Source organism: Ammospiza nelsoni, chromosome 11 (genome assembly GCF_027579445.1).
Source record: "Ammospiza nelsoni isolate bAmmNel1 chromosome 11, bAmmNel1.pri, whole genome shotgun sequence".
NCBI lineage: Eukaryota > Metazoa > Chordata > Aves > Passeriformes > Passerellidae > Ammospiza > Ammospiza nelsoni.
In genome coordinates, this window is record NC_080643.1 from 1936638 (window position 1) to 1955068 (window position 18431).

The window sequence follows — 18431 nt, forward strand, 5'->3', positions numbered from 1 at the left end:
TGTTTAGATTTCTGAGCTGGACTGGGAGTGAGAACAGATGTGCTCCAGCTGTGGTGAGAGGGGGAATGGGCAGAGCCCAGAGCAGGGCACACCACCAGGGACAGCAGCGAGAACACAGAATTCAAATAACCCAGTAATTGAGAGATCATTTCCAGCAGCCCTCAGCGTGCACTCAGCATTTCCCACAGCACTTGCAGAGCCCCATCTCCACAGGCTGCTCCCACGAGGGCTGCAAGGCAAATGTCATGGGAACATGGTTATAGATCTTTCCAAAGATGAACCACGAGAAGCTCACAGGAGAGGGGGAGGAATCCTAAAGACAAGTTCATTTATCTTCCCAGAGAAGGGAGGGGAAGGGTTTCCAGCCCTGTTTGTTCTGCATGAGGAAGGGTGTGCTACCAGCCTGTCAAGTAGATAATCCTTTCCAAGGCTGTATTTTTTTAGCCTCTGGACTCACAACGAAATGCCAGGGATGCTAGGAGGAATTTGAAAACTGTGGTTGTTAAAATATTAACTAACTCTGCCCTGACTATCAAATAAATCTAATAAAAGTGGCAGCTAAATGACTCAGCTCCCACGAAGTTAAATGAAAAGAACTATTTGGCACAAAAGAATATTTTATCTTAAAATTTGGGGATAAAGTTAAAAGGACAGTGACCTCCAAATACTTCCCAGGCATATCCCCTTTGGAACACAACTTAGATTCAGAGCCTGAGAAACACAAGTGTTTGCTTTGGATTTTGGAGCTTTTTGTTTGTTTGTTTCAATTAAGTTTATCTCAACAAGAAATGGATCTTGCCAAATTTGATTAACAACACCGAAAAAAGCAAACAAGGAAAGGTGTTCCCCCCTGCAGAGCTCCTCAGAAGGAAAACATTTCCACAAAGAGCTTAGCTTGAACACTACTGCACACTTTGAAAAGGTTTATGGCTTCTAAATGCCTTAAAAATGCAACAGAAATAAACAGAGAAGAAGAAATAAAGCCATTTTTGGTGATATTTTCCCTGTTTTGGCTCAAAATTCTGAAGATGGTCAAGGAAGGGGATTCTTCCCCTCTGCTCTGCTCTTGTGACAGCTCAGGAGCAGGGTTAGGTGGGATATTGGGATGGAATTGTTCCCTGGGAGGGAGGAATTGTCTCCTGCGAGCACCTGGGACAGTGGGAGGTGTCCCTGCCATGGCTCTGGATGGGCCATTCCCACCCAAACCATTCTGTGAGTCAGTGGTTGATCTCACAGGGCTCTGGAAACACAAAGCAGGAGACATCTGACATCCAGATTCTGACTTCTGACATCCAAATTCTAGAATTCACATTAAGAGAGGCTGAGGGACCTAAACGAGACTCAACAAAGAAGTCACAGCAACTCTCTGATGCCCCTCCAGTGTCCAAACCCATTTCTGTGACTCCATCACTGGCACTGCCCAGTTCATGCTGTGGCCACGATGGGCCCCTGGTGTTCTGCACAAAACCAAAGCCAAATTTGAGCTCCACACAGACTTTCAGGATTTTTGACATTTTCCTCTTGTCCACTCAAACACCACCAGCAGCTCATCGTGCTGTTACCCAGGCCCCAGTGCCACGTTCCCAGAGCAATATTTACTCTTCAGTGATTTCTTCTGTGGAGTTTCAGGGCAGAATGCTTGACACAAGACCATTGTTGGGCTTTTGATCAAACAAGCTGCAGAAATAACGAGGGAACGCCCTTCACAGGCAGGGTAATTATCTCAGAAAAACCCTAACAACCAAGGCAGGCTTCTACCAGTCCTTTAGGAACAAATGGAGAAGGCAAAAAAAGCGGAGAGGAAAAGAACTGGAACTTCTAGCAGACAAAGGGGTCATCAGTACAGCAGGACTGGCCTCGTGGGGTGGGAATCCAGTGCTGCGAGCGCGGAAAGCGCGGCAGAAGCAAATGTTTGATTTGCATTCATTCCGCTCTCCAGCCCAGCCGCTTCCCGAGCTGCAGGCGAGCCCTTGTTTTCCAAACCTCCAGCACTCAGCGTGCACTCCATCAGAGGAGGCCATCACATCATTATGCTGCTTAACAGAATGCACCAGCACGAGGCAGCGACCTGACAAACAGCGGCTCCCGCCGCACGGAGCGCGAGTTCCGTCTCCGTCGGGCTCTGGGGGGAGCTCACATCCACGGGCCTGAATTTCCAGCTCATTTCCAACCCAAAATTGGGACAGTGCACGGCAATGCCCAATTGTTCTGTGTGAGCTGTACACACACAGCCCATTTGTTGGGGCTGAAAGGACGTGTTCAACATTTGGACTCATTTTCGGGATGAATTTCCTGTAATGCTGGAACAGTAGGAAGCTCTTTATTGAGCGTCATTAACAAGAAAAAATAGAAAGAAAGCCTCAACAACTAATGTACGTAGGCCAACATAACTTCACTTTTAGCTGACAGCTCCTCAGAAATGGATATTTCCAAGTGGCAAAGTATTAGAGCCACAGATGAAAGGTTAATGGTCTGGATGCTGATCAGTGTCTTTTTAATAAACTCACAATTTTTAAGCCCAAGACAACCAGTGACACTATGGCTGACACAAAATAATTCCCTTCCCATTTACTGTTTTTCTTTTCCCAAATCTTAGCACCTGGCCAGGATATTTTTTTCAGGCTTCTATTATTCCAGTGAATGCCCTCATCAGCAAAGCAATGGCAATTCTCAGACTGAACGGTTTTGATTTTAAATTTTTTTTTTCAGATTTCATTTTCAATGCACATATGAAACTAAGGTTAAAAAAAGAAAGTGTATTTGTTCCCACAATTCAGCAGTGGTCACTAATGCCATCAGGCACTTTGTGCAAGGATGATGAACCTGGGTTCGCTGCCCTAATCAGATTCTAAAATAAGTAATTGCATTTTCTCCCCTTATTACCACTCGTGGTTCCAATGAGCTGGGTTATTTTTCACTTTGGAGCTGAGGACGTTTGTCCTGTTTCACCACAGCATCAAACCCTGGCAGTGTTACCCTCAGCCTAACAGCACACGGTCCAGGGGGCAATTTCCATCCAGCTGATGAGGCCAGACAGACCTCAAAGCAGGATTGCAAATCTCTTTAAAAGGGCCGCAGATCTGTGGGAGATGTTGTGCTGTTGTGACAGAGTGAGCAGCCCCTGATGAAGGAGCCAGCTGCAGAGGCTGGTGTGGTCCTGGTGGGGAGGGACACACACATGGAGCTTGTCAGGGACAGCAAGAATTCCAGCAGGAATTCTCACAGAGCCACTCCCTCTCCAACACATTTCAAACAGAGCAATGCAACACACATGCTGAGGAAGCCACAAACTGGCACAATTAAAATAAGTTTGTGCTAAACTAAAAGAATTGTTCGGTATTTTCTAAACATTCATACCACCCTCGTTGAAGCAAACAGCACCCTGTCAGATCTAGACACATCCTGAGTACCCAGGACACAAAAAATGGTGCCAGTAGCGTTTGAAAATGAGAAAATAATGAAAAGATGATGCACAAAAGTGGCTCTGCCAGCAAGTTCAACTTTTTAGCAGGAGACATGCCCAGGCCACAAACAGAAAGACTGAGCTAGAAGGTCTTGGTCACATATTCAGGATATGAAGACATTGCTTCAGTTTCCATCTCTGCAGTTCACACTCAGAAGTTTCTCTCTGAAGTTTACACTCAGGTCCATAAAATGCTCTTTCTCTGCATTTGTCCCCCACTGGAGCTTCCCCAGGCACCAGAACCCCCTCAGCCAGGGTGGCCCTGCCACCACCCTGTCCTTGCACGTGACTGCTCCACACTCCCTGAAAACCCTGAGAATCCCCTTCCCTGAGAAAGGAAACCCCGCGGTTCACTGAAACCAAGAGGAGGAGAGCTCCTTACCTCCAGAGTGGGGCGGGGGCCCACAGAGCAGCACCATGCCCTGGCCCTGGCGGACGGACACCGTGCTCCTCGTCCTGGTCTTGAAGTTCTCAAGGTCTGCCAGGAGAGGAAGGAGTCGGTTAGAGGCCGGTCACAAAAGGAAAATGGTGAAATAAAGCAAATATCAGCGTGGAGGGTGGGCTGGGGGGATCTGGGGGCAATGTGAGGCAGCAGGAGGCTGAGGAGCATCAGCAGGAGGATCAGGAAATGCCTTGCCCAGGTTGGAAAGGAGAAGGTGCTGGTTCACCCACAGAAATGAGAAAGCCCCAGCACCTGTAAGGCTGGGGGAGGTTTGCTGTATGAATTTAGGAGGAATTACTGCCTTGAATGAGCAATTCCATCCCCAGGCAGGCTGCTGCCCTCCCATCCCACGTGGGCAGACCCTTTCCTCTTGCACCAGCTGCACGTGAGGCCACAGAAGTGCTTAAATTAAATTAAATTAAATTAAATTAAATTCCTCCTTCCACCTCTCTCTTTTCCCTCTCCTCAGGGCCCGTGCACTGCAAAAATACAACTCCCCCTGCTCTCCCTGCACACTGAATTCAGGAGTGAAGAGAGGAGGTGACTCTGAGCTCAGAGTGCCACCAGGATTGTCACCAGCAGCTGCTTCGTGGGAGCACCACGACATGGAATCACTCTGGCAGCCTCTGATCCTTTACAATTTCCTGCATTTCGATTTTCATTTTTTTCCCCCTTGTTTCCAGTGTAGCTGAGCCTTGGTTTGGCAATTACAAACCTGTTGTCAGTGCAGTTGGGAACCAGAGGAAACACAGAGGTGATAAATATTTATCAGCAGGAGCTGGTAGGAGCATCATTATGAGGTTACAAGGATGGAAAACTGAGCCTTGATTTTTATCCTCTCTCAAAAATGTTTTCTGCACACATACTTAAAAAAATTTAAATAAATAAAATCCAAAGTTATCACTGCTTCATTTCCCTTTTTAGGAAAGAAGCCTTTATGGGCCTTTCTCTGTTTCTTTTCTGGCTTAGGACAAAATAAGAACAGGAAAATAAATTATCAATTAGAGAGATATAATCCTTCATTCCTAAATTCTACAAAATTTGCAAGATTTTTGGGATTTTTTAAATTTTTGGGTTTTTTTACATGAAGCACTGTAACATTTTTCTGGCCACCTGCCAGCGCACAGATTTTGATGTATTTTGACTGCACACAGGCACAAGGCTGGATCCCATCCTCTCCGAGGACAGCTGCAGGAGGAGGAACAGCCTCAAGCCCAAAGAATGCCTGCAGGAATAAATGTGCTGTTTTCTACATCAATATTGACAAGGAAAGGATTGCTACCAGGAAAAGCAGACTCTGCTTGGATGAACATGTAGGAAATGCTGCAAGGATGGTCAAAATCAGCAGATAAAGCAGAGTATTCATCACTCCTGCTTGCACTGCTTTGGGAGCCAGCCCTGCAAAGCCTCATGCAAGCACTTCAAATCTGCCTCTGAGTAAAATAACAAGATTAAGATAATTATAAGAAAGGCTAATGCCTCATCAAGGCCATCAGGCTGATTGCGCTTTCTGAAGGCCACAGGTTTGTTTTTACAACACCTAAATTGGAATGAACAATGATATAATGAGGATTTTATTAGTGAGGAGCTTCATTTGGGATCCACCTTGCAATCTTTGAGCTGCACAGAGGAGGGCTCAGCCTCATGGTGGCAACCCCATCGAGTTCCACCTCACATTGTCCCCAAATCTACAAACCCTGGGTAGCAGAGGAGGATTTTTGTTTTAATTTGCCCATAAAACCAACTTCATGGTGGCAACACCATCCAGTTCCATCTCACTTTGTCCCCAAACCTAAAAACCCCTGGGTAGCAGAGGAGGATTTCTGTTCTTATTTGCCCATAAAACCAACTTCATGGTGACAACACCATCCAGTTCCATCTCACTTTGTCCCCAAACCTAAAAACTCTGGGTAGCAGAGGAGGATTTCTGTTCTTATTTGCCCATAAAAATCCCATATCCAACAGAGAAACCCACCAGATTAAAAGGAAAAACTGAAATATTAAGACTTGCAATTCAGGAGATCAATGCGCTGCCAACAATTATCACAACACCAACCAAGGGCTCCAGCGAGCACAGAAAAATATTGTGTGAGCTCCAGTAACCCCAGCATTAGAGAAGGATTAGTAATTAGCAATTAGTAATGATTTAAGGAGGAGAATACAACAGAGGGTGTAAGGGGAATGCAGACAGGTTATTGTGAGTAACAGCTACTCACACCTCATTTAATGAATGACTTAAGGTGCCTTTAAACACTTTCTGGACAGTATCAATTCTAAATCAAGCTGAACAGGCCCACAGAAGCAGAAAGCTGCATGTATTATTTAATTTCAGCTGGATGTGTTCAAAAGCAGCTGCATGACTTTGGGAAAGTCGCTTTGGCTCTCGGTGACAAAGTTTGCACATCTCTGAGGACAAGTCCTTCAGCTGTGTCCCTCAGAAGAGGTTAATTAGCTAATATTTGCACAGAGCCCTGACATGTGCCTCTGCAATGCACACACCGACACCCAGCCCTGACGGGGCTCTGCTGCCATGATGAGGTTTTTCTGTGAAACTCTGCCACGACTTGGGCAGCGATGCCACAGATGCCCAGAAACGCTCCCAAGCCAGCAGCAGCTGCCAGCCCCCCGGCTCCTCCCTTCGGGCAGGGTGGCGTTGTGTGGAATGAGCTGTTGTGGGGTTTAATGAAAGCTTAAGCAACCTGAAATGATCCACAGCCCCTCGAGGCTGGGTAGTTTGTCTCAGTAAATGGCATTTGGAAACTTTAATCAAACCCATATGGCTTTGCACAGCAACAATAACCCAAGTTGTCCAGAGTAGTGAAAGATTTCCCCGAATTTTGCCTACAAAAATCAGTCTTTATAGCAAAGAAGATTCAATTATAGGCAAAACAAAAGGAGCTGCAACCTTTTCTCCTTTTTTAGGACCTACTTGGGTTTGAGCTTTATAAAATGTGGTCATTCTTTTTCTAAGTGACTCCTAGGCAAGCAAAGTTTTAAAGAAATATTCCCCAGATGGCATCGAAGGATGGGCAAACAAATAAGGTCACATCAGCTCCTGCTGATGGGGTCAGTGTAAAATTTGGCCTCAGATTTCTGAATTTACATCCCTGATCATTTCCAGCTCCACTGATTGTCCCAGTAGTAAGAATTGCACCCCAGCAGAGCAGCTACAGAGCCCTCTCAGTTCCCATGGCTGGCTGCAACAACAGCAGAAATGATGGAAATAACAGAAATGATGGGAATAAAAGAAATAATGGGAATAACAGAAGTTATAGAAATGACAGAAATAATGGGAATAACAGGAATGATGGGAATAAAAGAAATAATAGGAACAAGAGAAATAATGGGAATAGCAGAAAGAATGGGAATAGAAATAATGGGAATGACAGAAATAATGGAAATAACAGAAAGAATGGGAATAACAAAGTATGGGAACAACAGAAATGATGGGAATAAATAACAGAAATGATGGGAATAACAGAAATAATGGGAATAACAGGAAGAATGGGAATAATAAGAATAACGGGAATAACAGAAAATATGGAAATAACAGGAATTATGGGAATAACAGAAATTATGGGAATGAATAACAGAAATGATGGAAATAACAGAAATGATGGGAATAACAGATATAACAGGAATAAGAGAAATGATGGAAATAACAGATATAATGGGAATAACAGAAATGATGGAAATAACAGATATAATGAGAATAACAGAAATGATGGGAATAACAGATATAACGGGAATAACAGAAATGATGGAAATAACAGATATAATGGGAATAACAGAAATGATGGGGATAACAGAAATGATGGAAATGACAGAATTAATGTGAATAACAGAATTAATGGGAATAACAGAATTCCTGAACTCCCCATGCCCCAGGACCCCGACTGCAACACCCCGAGTTCCCTCAGGAGCCTGCCAGTGTCAGGGCACTGGGGATGTGACAGAGATCCCTATTTTTTGTGAAAGCTGAGCTCTGTTTTGCTGCCTTTGTTTGCCCCAGGAGCCTTTCCACGCTTTGCTTTGATTTTTTTCCACACGTGCCTATTTTTAGAACACAAAATGCTTCGTAATTACAGCGGTGCTGCAATTAGGAGAGACCCCTCTGTGCAAGAGCTATTAAAAACCACCCAAAAAATATTACAGAAAATGAGATGCAGAGTCAGTGATGCAAATTGGTGGTGGCAGGTGTCTGCATGTCCTTTGGAAAGCCAATTTCTGTGAGTGTATCATGTGGGAGGCAGCTCTGCTGCGCAGAGCCTTGAGTGACACGCTGTCAAAAACTCACCATTAGTGAGCCCTTTGTCATTGCAGTTCAGGGCTTTTTTCCTCATGATTAGAAAAGCAGTGTCAGTGCTATTTTCACCTATTATTCCTGTTTAACTGGTATGAAACGATTTCTGCTTTTGCTCTGTTCCAATAGAAATGTACACACATCAATCACTGCTTCATACATCAGTGGGTTTTAATTGCCAAAGAAAAGCAGGGCTAATAGGCTTAGAAAAATAAAAATGTGAGTGGGTTTTACTTCAAAGTTTTAGTCTAGGGAGTTTTATAAAGCAAATTTGATCACACATCGTTGACATCACTCAGTTGATGTGAACAGCAAGGAGCCCCCAGAGCAGAGGAGCTGCAGCCCTGGGGATCATTATTCCTACAAAATGAGATATCCAATGCACCTGGGCAGGCAGAACACAGAGTTTGTGCCCAGGGAGGGAGGAGGGTGGGTGATACCCACACATCTCTGCATCCAACTGGGAATTACTGGGATTTAGCACTGCCTCAGTGCCATTCCCACTGTACTAAAATAAGGCTTGGGTTAAGGAACTCCTGCTTCACTTAGATGAGCAACAAATCCTTGGATCAGCACTTCAGGAGTTCTTTTAGCCTGTCTGTATTTTATGGGGGTTGGTATTCCACCCTTGAGACTTGGCTGTACTTTGAGCACGGGAAAATAGAATGGTTAAAAATGATCGATAATTTAGGAACTGATAAATTAGAAAGCCAACAGACACACATTGGCAATTTTGAGTATTCTGGAGTGGACAAAACAACACCTTTAATAATATTAAATGAATTTTAAAGCACCCAAAGAATAGGAAATAATGATATAGGTAAGGAGTGATTACCTTTCTTAGATGTGAAATGCCCAATCCCCTTGGGTACCCAGCCACAGCCCAGACACCCAGGGCCAATTTTTAAGCAGGACTTAAAGAGATTTGCAGATCATAATGGGCTTTGCCTTCTCAAACCCCTTCTATAATTTTAAAATAATCCCAGGAATCTAAAATTTAGGGTGATGTTTAAGGTCATATCCAGGAATAATTGAAGATTATTCCTTTTATTAAAGAGCACACCATCCCAAGGGAATCTGATTAGGCTGGCGGTGACATCTCCAACACAAAAAACCGATGGGAGGATTGGTCAAATCCCCCTGGTTCAGACTGAGCAAAGAAGCTCCGTCCAGATATCCTTGGGGACATTTGGGTGCCCTTTCCCAAATCATTCTCATCATGTTTGCACAACTCTCCATGTGCAAGAGGCCCCACGTTCATGGAGAAAACTCACAGCCAGGTGGGCAGGGGAGGCATTGGCAACATCGTCCCACTCCACTGGCTGCAAACTGTGGGAATTTAAAATATTTAAGAAAAAATTAAAAATAAAAACCTAGAAATATAAATGAAGGGGGAAAGGAAAGGAAAAAGGAAGGAAAGAAAACAGGAAAAAGGAAAGGAAAAAGAAAAAAGGAAGGAAAGGAAAAAGGAAAAAGAAAAAGGGAAAAGGGAAAATGAAAGGAAAAAGGAAGTAAAGGAATGAAAGGAAAAAGGAAGGAAAGGAAAAAGGAAAAAGGAAAAAGAAAAAGGGAAAAGGGAAAATGAAAGGAAAAAGGAAAGAAAACAGGAAAAAAGGAAAGGAAAAAGAAAAAAGGAAAAAGGAAAAAAGGAAGGAAAGGAAAGAAAACAGGGAAAAGGAAAGGAAAAAGAAAAAAGGAAGTAAAGGAATGAAAGGAAAAAGAAAGGAAAGGAAAGGAAAGGAAAGGAAAGGAAAGGAAAGGAAAGGAAAGGAAAGGAAAGGAAAGGAAAGGAAAGGAAAGGAAAGGAAAGGAAAGGAAAGGAAAGGAAAGGAAAGGAAAGGAAAGGAAAGGAAAGGAAAGGAAAGGAAAGGAAAGGAAAGGAAAGGAAAGGAAAGGAAAGGGGAAGGAAAGGAAAAAGGAAGGAAAGGATGGAAAGGAAAAAGGAAGGAAAGGAAAAAGGAAAAAGAAAAAAGGAAAAGGGAAAAAAGGAAAAGGGAAAATTGATTTGCCTGCTGATATTTATGGCCCCACCATCCCCAAACTCTGTCTCTCTAAACCCGCACCTGGTTTTCAGAGCTGGGTTTCTGCCACCCCTCTCACCAGCTCACAGAGATGAAGTTCCTCAGGCTGTGTCCTTGCTGGTGTGTCAGGACTACCCAGAGAGCTGTGTGGGCTGGAATAAAACCCCTTTGATACACAGCTTAATAGAATTTTAGTTTAAGAGCTGCTGTTCTAATGAATAATTTCGAGAGTCACTGATTTGAGAAATAGTTTACAAGTCTGGGGATGAAAGCTTTCTAATTTGACCTTTAGAGCAGAAATTTCACTGGGATTTCTACTTTGCCGAGGAGAAAAGAAAGGGAAAAGAAGTTTTAGAGGTAAATATCTTGGCATTCCCCCCACCCCTATCCCTGTTGGAAAAGATTTTTCCTTGGACTTTATTACTGTGGCCATTTACAAGGCATTGAGTTTACAGAGATTTATCTCTGTCTGGGTTCTGTATTGAGACTATTTGCATTTTCCCAAGTGCTTCTGACCCCATCTGTTAAATCTAGGCTGATTTCTGCACCTAAAAGGCTGCAATTCCACCTCCCTGGGGTTTGCTCCCGGTTCCCAGGGCTCTTTCCTGCCTTCACAGGGAAACAGAAATTCCTGAGAATTTTTCTGTGAATTCCTGCAAGGCACCCATTTTTCTTTTCCAAAATCAAACCACTCTTCTCTATGACATTATGGGAAAAAAAAAAAAAATCCTCCTTGTCCCACTTCATAAAAACTGCCTGTTTGCCTTCTTTCGACAGGAAATATTTCAAACATTTATTTTGAAGCAGCTCCTCTGCTCGAGACAAAATGCTGAGGACTCTGAAAATTTTATTACTTTAATCTAGAAAATCTGGGCAGACATTTCCCCTTGGGTTGACTGGAATGGGGTTATTTCACTCTCAGAAGTTTTTTATCTTTTCCTAGTGAAAAAAAAAAAAAAAGGGAAAAAAAGCAGAAAAAGCTCAGTGTGCACTTTCTTGCAGCAGAGATGATGTGCAGTGGGCAGAGAGCAGAGCTGGCAGGGGCACAGGGGCTGTTGTGGCCCTGCAAAGGGGCTCCTCTTCTGCCCCTTCCCACTCTGGGCAGTGGCAGGAATGCAAATTCAGACCCAAAATAAAGCAAAATACAGCCACTGAGCCACAGAATTCATTAAAGCCCATCCAGTGCCATGGCAGGGACCCCTCCCACTGCCCCAGGTGCTCCAGCCCCAGTTCCAGCCTGGCCTTGGGCACTGCCAGGGATCCAGGGCAGCCGCAGATTTCCTGGATAACACGACTCAGGCTCATTCAGCAGGATGTTTCAAAGGGAAATTTCCCTTTACGTGCTAAAAACCCACCCAAACCTCACCCCACGGAGATCCTGATCTGCTGCTGCTTCAGCCTCCCTGTGGAAATTCACATTTCCCTGCGGAAATTCACATTTTGGTGCTCAGCAGCACCTCACAGTGCTGATGTTGCTCCATTCTGTTCCCCTCTCAGCCCTAATGAATAAAGCCATGCCAGTCATGTTTGCTGCAGACAGGCAAACCAAGGTGGCACAGCTGCCCACAAACACATTTAATGTTCCTCCATCCTCCACGTGCCAGTGCTGGCTCCTGGCTTTGCTTTCCAGAGGGAAACCAGGGAAAAAAAACCAAAAACAAACAAAAATAAAGATAAATCAGCCACTGGGATAAAGCTGTTCTGCACTGCCCTTGTATCCCATCAACAGAAACAGAAATTCTCCTGCAGAAACAGAAATTCTCCTGCAGAATCCAGCTCTGTCCATGCTGGGGTCCTGGAACTGCTATTTCCACACATTTATAGAAAATACTGATTTGCATTGATCCAGAACTCCTAAGGATCCTCTAAGGAGCAGAATTATTTCTGCAGCTAGGTCAAGAGCATCATTTCATTCATTCATTTCATTATTTCATTCATTCACAGACCAGGAGGTTTAGAGGCAAAAGGGAAGGTGTGACAAGAAGTTTCCAATGAGAGAGAAAATAACACAACCTCTGATTTCTCGTCCTTTTCTCCAACCACACAAACCATGAAAACTGATCAGAATACGAAAACATAACCCAAGAGCTCTGCAGATGTTTACTACTCTATATCAGTTTTTACAAGAAGTTTGGGGGTTCATTAAAAAACCAAAACATCTACACCATCATATGGTTTTTAAGAATAAAGCTCCTATATGTAAAAAAATAAATATCTGCATTTTGAATATTTTTTTCATATTAAAGGCAAAATGAATAAATATGAAGAGATACGAGGAAAACCCTCAAGGCTGTGTCCTGCTTTTCCCTGAATTCCTAAACCTGGGTGTTGTGAGTGGCCTGTGATGCTCAGCCGGCTCCAACACCTCTCCTGCCCTCTCTGGAGCTCCTTCCAGCCAGAAACCAGAATATCTTCCCAAAAACCACTGCAGGATTAGGAGATTCCCAGCTTTAGGACAACAAGTGACAATTTCCAGGTGCCACTGCTTTAAGCAATAATGAATTCAGTTTATTTATAACCCTGGGGGGAAAACAAGGCAGGGAAAAAATCCTCCATTTCTGCTCTGACTGAAGGGTCCTCCTATCCCAGATGAAAGTAAAGTAGGTTATAGATCCACGCTCTGCTGCAAACTCCCTGTTGGTCCCATTCATCAAAAATAAAAAATAAAAAAAAAAAGGGAAAAGAAAGGGAAAAAAGAGGAGCTTACGTGAGGCTTAGCCTAGATTTCCACCCAGCAGGGACTGAGGGGAAGGAGCAGAGGTTGGGAGCTCATCTCCAGCACTGATCCTGCCCTGTGCCAGGACTGCAGCACAGAGAAACCCTGGCATGTGGGGACGTATGGGAAAATACAATTTAATGTGCTCCTTCCTGAGTTAAGGTCACAGCAGCACCAGTGCTGGGGGCTGGGGGGTTTCCTTCAAAAAAAAAAAAAAGAGTTTTCCTTCCAAAAAAAGGTTTGTTTTTAAGGAAAAAACCTTTCTATAAAATGAATTCTTTTAATAAAGTGTGTGGGGGGGTGAGGCAGGTGAGGGGTTGGTTGTGGGTAAGGCAGCAGGGCTGTGGTTGGTATAAATGGCATTTTTCCTTGGTAAGGCTCTGTAGGAAGAATCAGGGGTCTCACATTTGGTAGGAAACCACAAAATTAAAGAACTGGGGACACCCCAGCCAGGCTGCTCTCACAGCTCCAGGTGTCAAACCTCTGATTCTCCTCCAGCGCCTTTTCAAGGAAAAATGCCATTTATATCAACCACATCCCAGTGGGGCTGGGGAAACACCCGGGGTCTGCAGAGGGGCACGACTGGACATTCCAGCCCCAAAATGAAGATTATTCACACAGTTTCAGGTCACAGCAAAACCCTTCAAATGCACGGAGGCTTCAGTGAGAGGAAGAGTGAGATGGGGGATGCAGGGGAAATTGGGTCATGGTAAGGAAACCAGTTTCTGAAGATGTAAGAAAACCTACGGAAATGTAATGATTTAAAGCAGATTTGTGGGCCCTTGGTGTCTGCAAGCTGCAGTGGCTGGCTGGGAGTTTTATCTCTGAATTGTGTGGGAGGCAATGCACTGATGAAAATGCCAGGAAAAAGGGAAGGAAAGGGGAAAGAAAAAAGAAAAAGGGAAAGAAAACAGGAAAAAAAAAAAAAAAAAGGAAAAAAGGGAAAGAAAAGGGAAAAAAGGAAAAGGGAAAGAAAGGGGATATTTTAAAAAAATTCCCTTTGGCAGGATTATTTCTCCTGGGAAACCTCAGCTTCTCCATATTTTGCTCCTCTGGAATGTGATTTGGAGAACTGTTTACCCAGCATGTGAACTGTTTTAATTTAATGACCAATCCCAGTCCAGCTGTGTCAGACTCTGGTCAGTCACAGGTTTTTATTATTAATTCCTTGCTAGTGTTCTGATGTCTCCTTTCTCTTTCTTTAATATAATAAAGTTTTATTAATATAATATAATATAATATAATATAATATAATATAATATAATATAATATAATATAATATAATATAATATAATATAATATAATATAATATAATATAAATCAGCCTTCTGAGAACTTGGAGTCAGATTCTCATCTCTCACCTCATCCTGGGGACCCTCCCAACACCACAACAATCATCTCTTATCAACCCCCAGATTTCAGTGATCCCTGTGGAAATTCTCCCATTTCTTGCTGAACACATGGATGAGTCCCTGTCACTGTGGCTTTGGCTGTTTGGAATTCATTAGACCCCTCCAAAACAAATGTTTTCATTATTAATTGTTCTTGAAAGAGACTTCCTTGACAATTTAGTCTCCAAAAGATAAAATGAATCTGGAGGGCAATGAGGGTTCACCAGTAAAGACTTTGAGCAGCCATTACAATGTGTTCCTTAGCAACTAACAGTGAAAATTATGGGATTTACTCGTGTAAAAGATATAACAGCAAACATTCTGGCAATGGGAATATTGAAAAAAGCCCTTTTCAGGAAGATTTTGGGAGTAATTTTCTCTTTCTACCACCACAGTGAAATTATTTTGGGATGGTAGGTCAAAGCCCCGAAGTATTCTCATTGCAACCACGTTAGTACAGGATTTTCTGCCACTCTTTGCCCTGTGCAGTGCTGGGTCTTGGCTGCTAATTCGTGTTTAACAATTATTTTTGAAGGAAAAAACCTTTCTATAAAACGAATTCTTTTAATAAAGTGAGTGTGGGGAAAAGATTTAGAAAAAACAACGCGACTCCCTTCACTTCAGAGGAGGGTCTTGGTGACGAGGAACAAAGAAAGGAGTTCCTGGAATGGAATCAGAATATCCAGAGCAGGAAGGGACCCCCAAGGATCACCCTCATGAGCAATCCCATGGAAAAGGCACCACAGAATCACAGAAGTTCAAGACTGGAAGAGACCTATAAGATCATCAAGTCCAGCCGATGTTCTAACTGTTCAACTAGATCATGGCAGCAAGTGCCACATCCAGTCTGTTTTTGAATTCTTCAAGGGATGATGACTCCACCACCTCAGAGGCAGGGCGGAGGCTGCTGCCCTGCCCAGAGGGGGAAAGCAGCCAACACCCTGTCATTGAGGCACTCAGGACACAGCGAAACAGCTCAGCTCAATTCCACCCAGAAAAATCAGACATTCCACCTGTCTGGGGACACTGCGGGATGAGGAGGAGGAGGAGGAGAACAAGGAGACCCTTCCCCTTCCTTTTAACCTCCTGGGGCAGCACAGTGATGCTGCAGCACCCTCAGAGCACAGCTCCCTTCAGACTCATTATCCCCCACTCTCCTTGGTCTGAAATTGGTCCCTCAGCCCCTGGACACCCCAACATCCCTTTGGCCAACTGCAGAGAACACCCACAGCATCAGCAGGATCTGCTAAGTTAGAGATTCCAGGGAAACTCCTTCCTGGGAAATGGCCATGGGCTGGAAAGGGATTTCAGACAGGGCTCTGGGCACAGAGCAGGGCAAGGACATCAGCCATCCTCCCCTCATGGGATTTCACAAATAAACCCCCCCGAAAATAGATCCCATTTCTCTAACAGCTCCTGTTCCACAGACATCACTTGCAGGCAGTTTTTGTAACAACAGGGGGCAAAGCAATGATATGGCTGAGAACCAGCTCTGATTGAAAGCTGATTTTCCTCTTTGGATACCCATTTCCAAACCAACAGCACGTGACAGCCACCAGTGAGCTGGGAAAGGCAGCAGCTCCTGCACAGCTCCCAGAGGGTTCATTTCCAAAGCAGCATCCTGCAGCTGCCAGCAGCTCTGTGGATTTCCAGGTTAAACTGCAAACCCTGCTGAGGTGCTTAGGGCCAAACGGAGTCAGGTTATCACAGCAGGGAGGGAATGTTTCGTCTGTGAGCACTGGGGATGGCTCCATGGGAGAAGAGAGGGCTCATCTCCTGTGGGAGGCTTGGTTCTGTGCTTGGAGATGGAGCAGACACAGCCTGGAGACCCCTGGGGATGGGCAAAAGTGTCTGGTTCCAAAGCTTGGGCAGTAAAACACAAACTGCAGCCTCAGCAAGGTAAAATAAATTCAAACTTATCTCTGATTAGAGATGCTGCCCTACAGGAGCTCACAAATCAGCAGGAATTGTCCTGCCTGGCCCATCCCACTGCGATCAGAGACAACCTGGACGTGCCACAGCAAGAATCAAAGCAGAAGGGAAGCCCTGAGCTGTCCCACTCCCTCTGAACCCTTCCAGCAGGGCTGCCCAGCTGGGACAGGCTGCAGGATCAGCAGAGGCCACCAAATGGAATTAAATCTCAACACACAGATCTGCAAATGCACAGCCCTGAGAAGGGTCTGCAGGAACAGGAGCTCCTCCAGGTGATCTGATGACTACAGAGGTGTGGGTATAAATCGGACATTAAGGTCGAGCCCAACCTTTGAGCAGACACCAGGGCCACTAAACCCCACCACAAAGTGCCCCATCTGCCACTGTCTGAGCAATTCCAGGGATGGGGGCTCCACCACTGCCCTGGGCAGCCTTTCCAATGCTCAGCCACACTTCAGTAAGGAAACTTTTCCTGACACCCTCCCCTGGGACAACTTGAGGCTGCTTCCTCTTGTTGTCACTTGTTCCCTCAGAGAGGAGACCAACACTCACCTTGCCACCACTTCCTTCCAGGGAATTTTTTCTTCCTCTGTATTTTTCCCTTTCTTTCCCCCCCCCCCCTTTTTTTTTTTTATTTGCACACTTGTTTTCTCTGAAATTGAACATATTTTCACTGAGTGAGGAATCTGCTGCGCCACAGTAACAGAATATGGATTAATGACACCCCAAGCCCTGTGCTTATAGCAACACAGAAAATAAAAAAGCTTTAAACTCTTGAGTATGGCTCCAATATGGATCTCTAATTTAGAGAGTGACAGAACAACTTCCAGCTCCTGTTCCATCCCATGCATTATTCCATGGGCAGCTTGAGCACATCCAGAGGCTGGAGAGGGGCTGGGAACACAAACCCTGAGGGAGCCCTGAGGGAGCTGGGGGTGCTCAGCCTGGAGAAAAGGAGGCTCAGGGGTGCCCCCATCACTCTGCAGCTCCTGAAAGGTGCCTGTGCTCAGCTGGGGCTGGGCTCTGTCTGCAGCAGCACTGACACACCCAGAGCACACAGCCTGAGCTGTGCCAAGGGAAATACAGGCTGGAGAGCAGCAAAAGTGTTTTACAGAAAGAGTGATAAAGCTCTGGAATGGCTGCCCTGGAGGTGGTGGGTCCCCATGCCTGGTGTGTTTAACAAAGCCTGGATGTGGCACTGGGGGCCATGGTTCTCTTGGGCTGTTGGGGCTGGGCTGGACTCGATGGTCTGGAAGGGCTCTTCCAACCCAGGGGTTCTGTGAATTCTGTGATTCTGGGATTTAATAACCGGCAAGGACACACTGGAGCTCACCCTCCCTGCCCTGCCAAAGGGACAGGAGCTGAGCAGGCTGAACAAGCTGCAAATTCACCACTTTGGGAGGGCTGTGGGGCAGCTCTGGCGCCGCCAGAAATCAGTGGGAGCTTCATCTCCATCCCCAATGGAAGCACAACACCAACTTCGATCACAGGTCAGGAGGGGCGGGCTCAGCCCCAAATTCTGTCTCAGAGCTGCCCCCCAGCCACAACCCCTGCTTGATTCCAGGGTTATTCCCAACAGAAACCACAGCACAGTGAATGAAATCATCCAGCTAAGCCTCAGCCCCTAAAATAAAAAGCACATCATTTAATCCAGTTCAGCTGTGTTTCCGTAGATCTTTGTGGAAAAGCCATTATTAGATCCATACTCAAGAGTTTAAAGCTTTTTTATTTTCTGAAAGCCTGTGTTGCTATAAGCACAGGGCTTGGGGTATCATTAATCCATATTCTGTTGCTGAGGCACAGCAGATTCCTCACTCAGTGAAAATATGTTCAATTTCAGAGACAACTAGCGTGGAGAAAAAAAAGAAATAAAAGTGAGAAGAGAAAGGGAAAAAGAGAGAGGAAGAAAAAATCAAAAAGGACAAACCTGAAATGAAAATGCCATATCAAAAAGCAAGTATTCAGGGGAAATATTAGCACTTTTATCATAATGAGTTTGTAACCTAAATACATATTTCAAGGATGAAATTGCTGACCCTGTCTGCCCTCCACAGGAGGCTGAATGGCTCAATCACAGCTTAATCTTCCCTGAAAAGGCTACAGAAGAATATCACAGCCCAGAAGAACAACACACATTACTGATGCCCCAAGTCTCACAATTTA

At 44.7% G+C, this 18431-nt stretch overlaps 1 protein-coding gene across 1 annotated transcript in view; it reads right to left on the bottom strand.

The window, feature by feature from the left end:
* Positions 1 to 18431, bottom strand: part of LOC132078237 (contactin-4) — a 241624-nt gene that overhangs the window by 86320 nt on the left and 136873 nt on the right. Inside the window, exon 6 of the mRNA XM_059480279.1 lies at positions 3846 to 3941. Coding sequence (XP_059336262.1) covers positions 3846 to 3941 — 96 coding nt within the window. The remainder of the gene's footprint in view (positions 1 to 3845; positions 3942 to 18431) is intronic.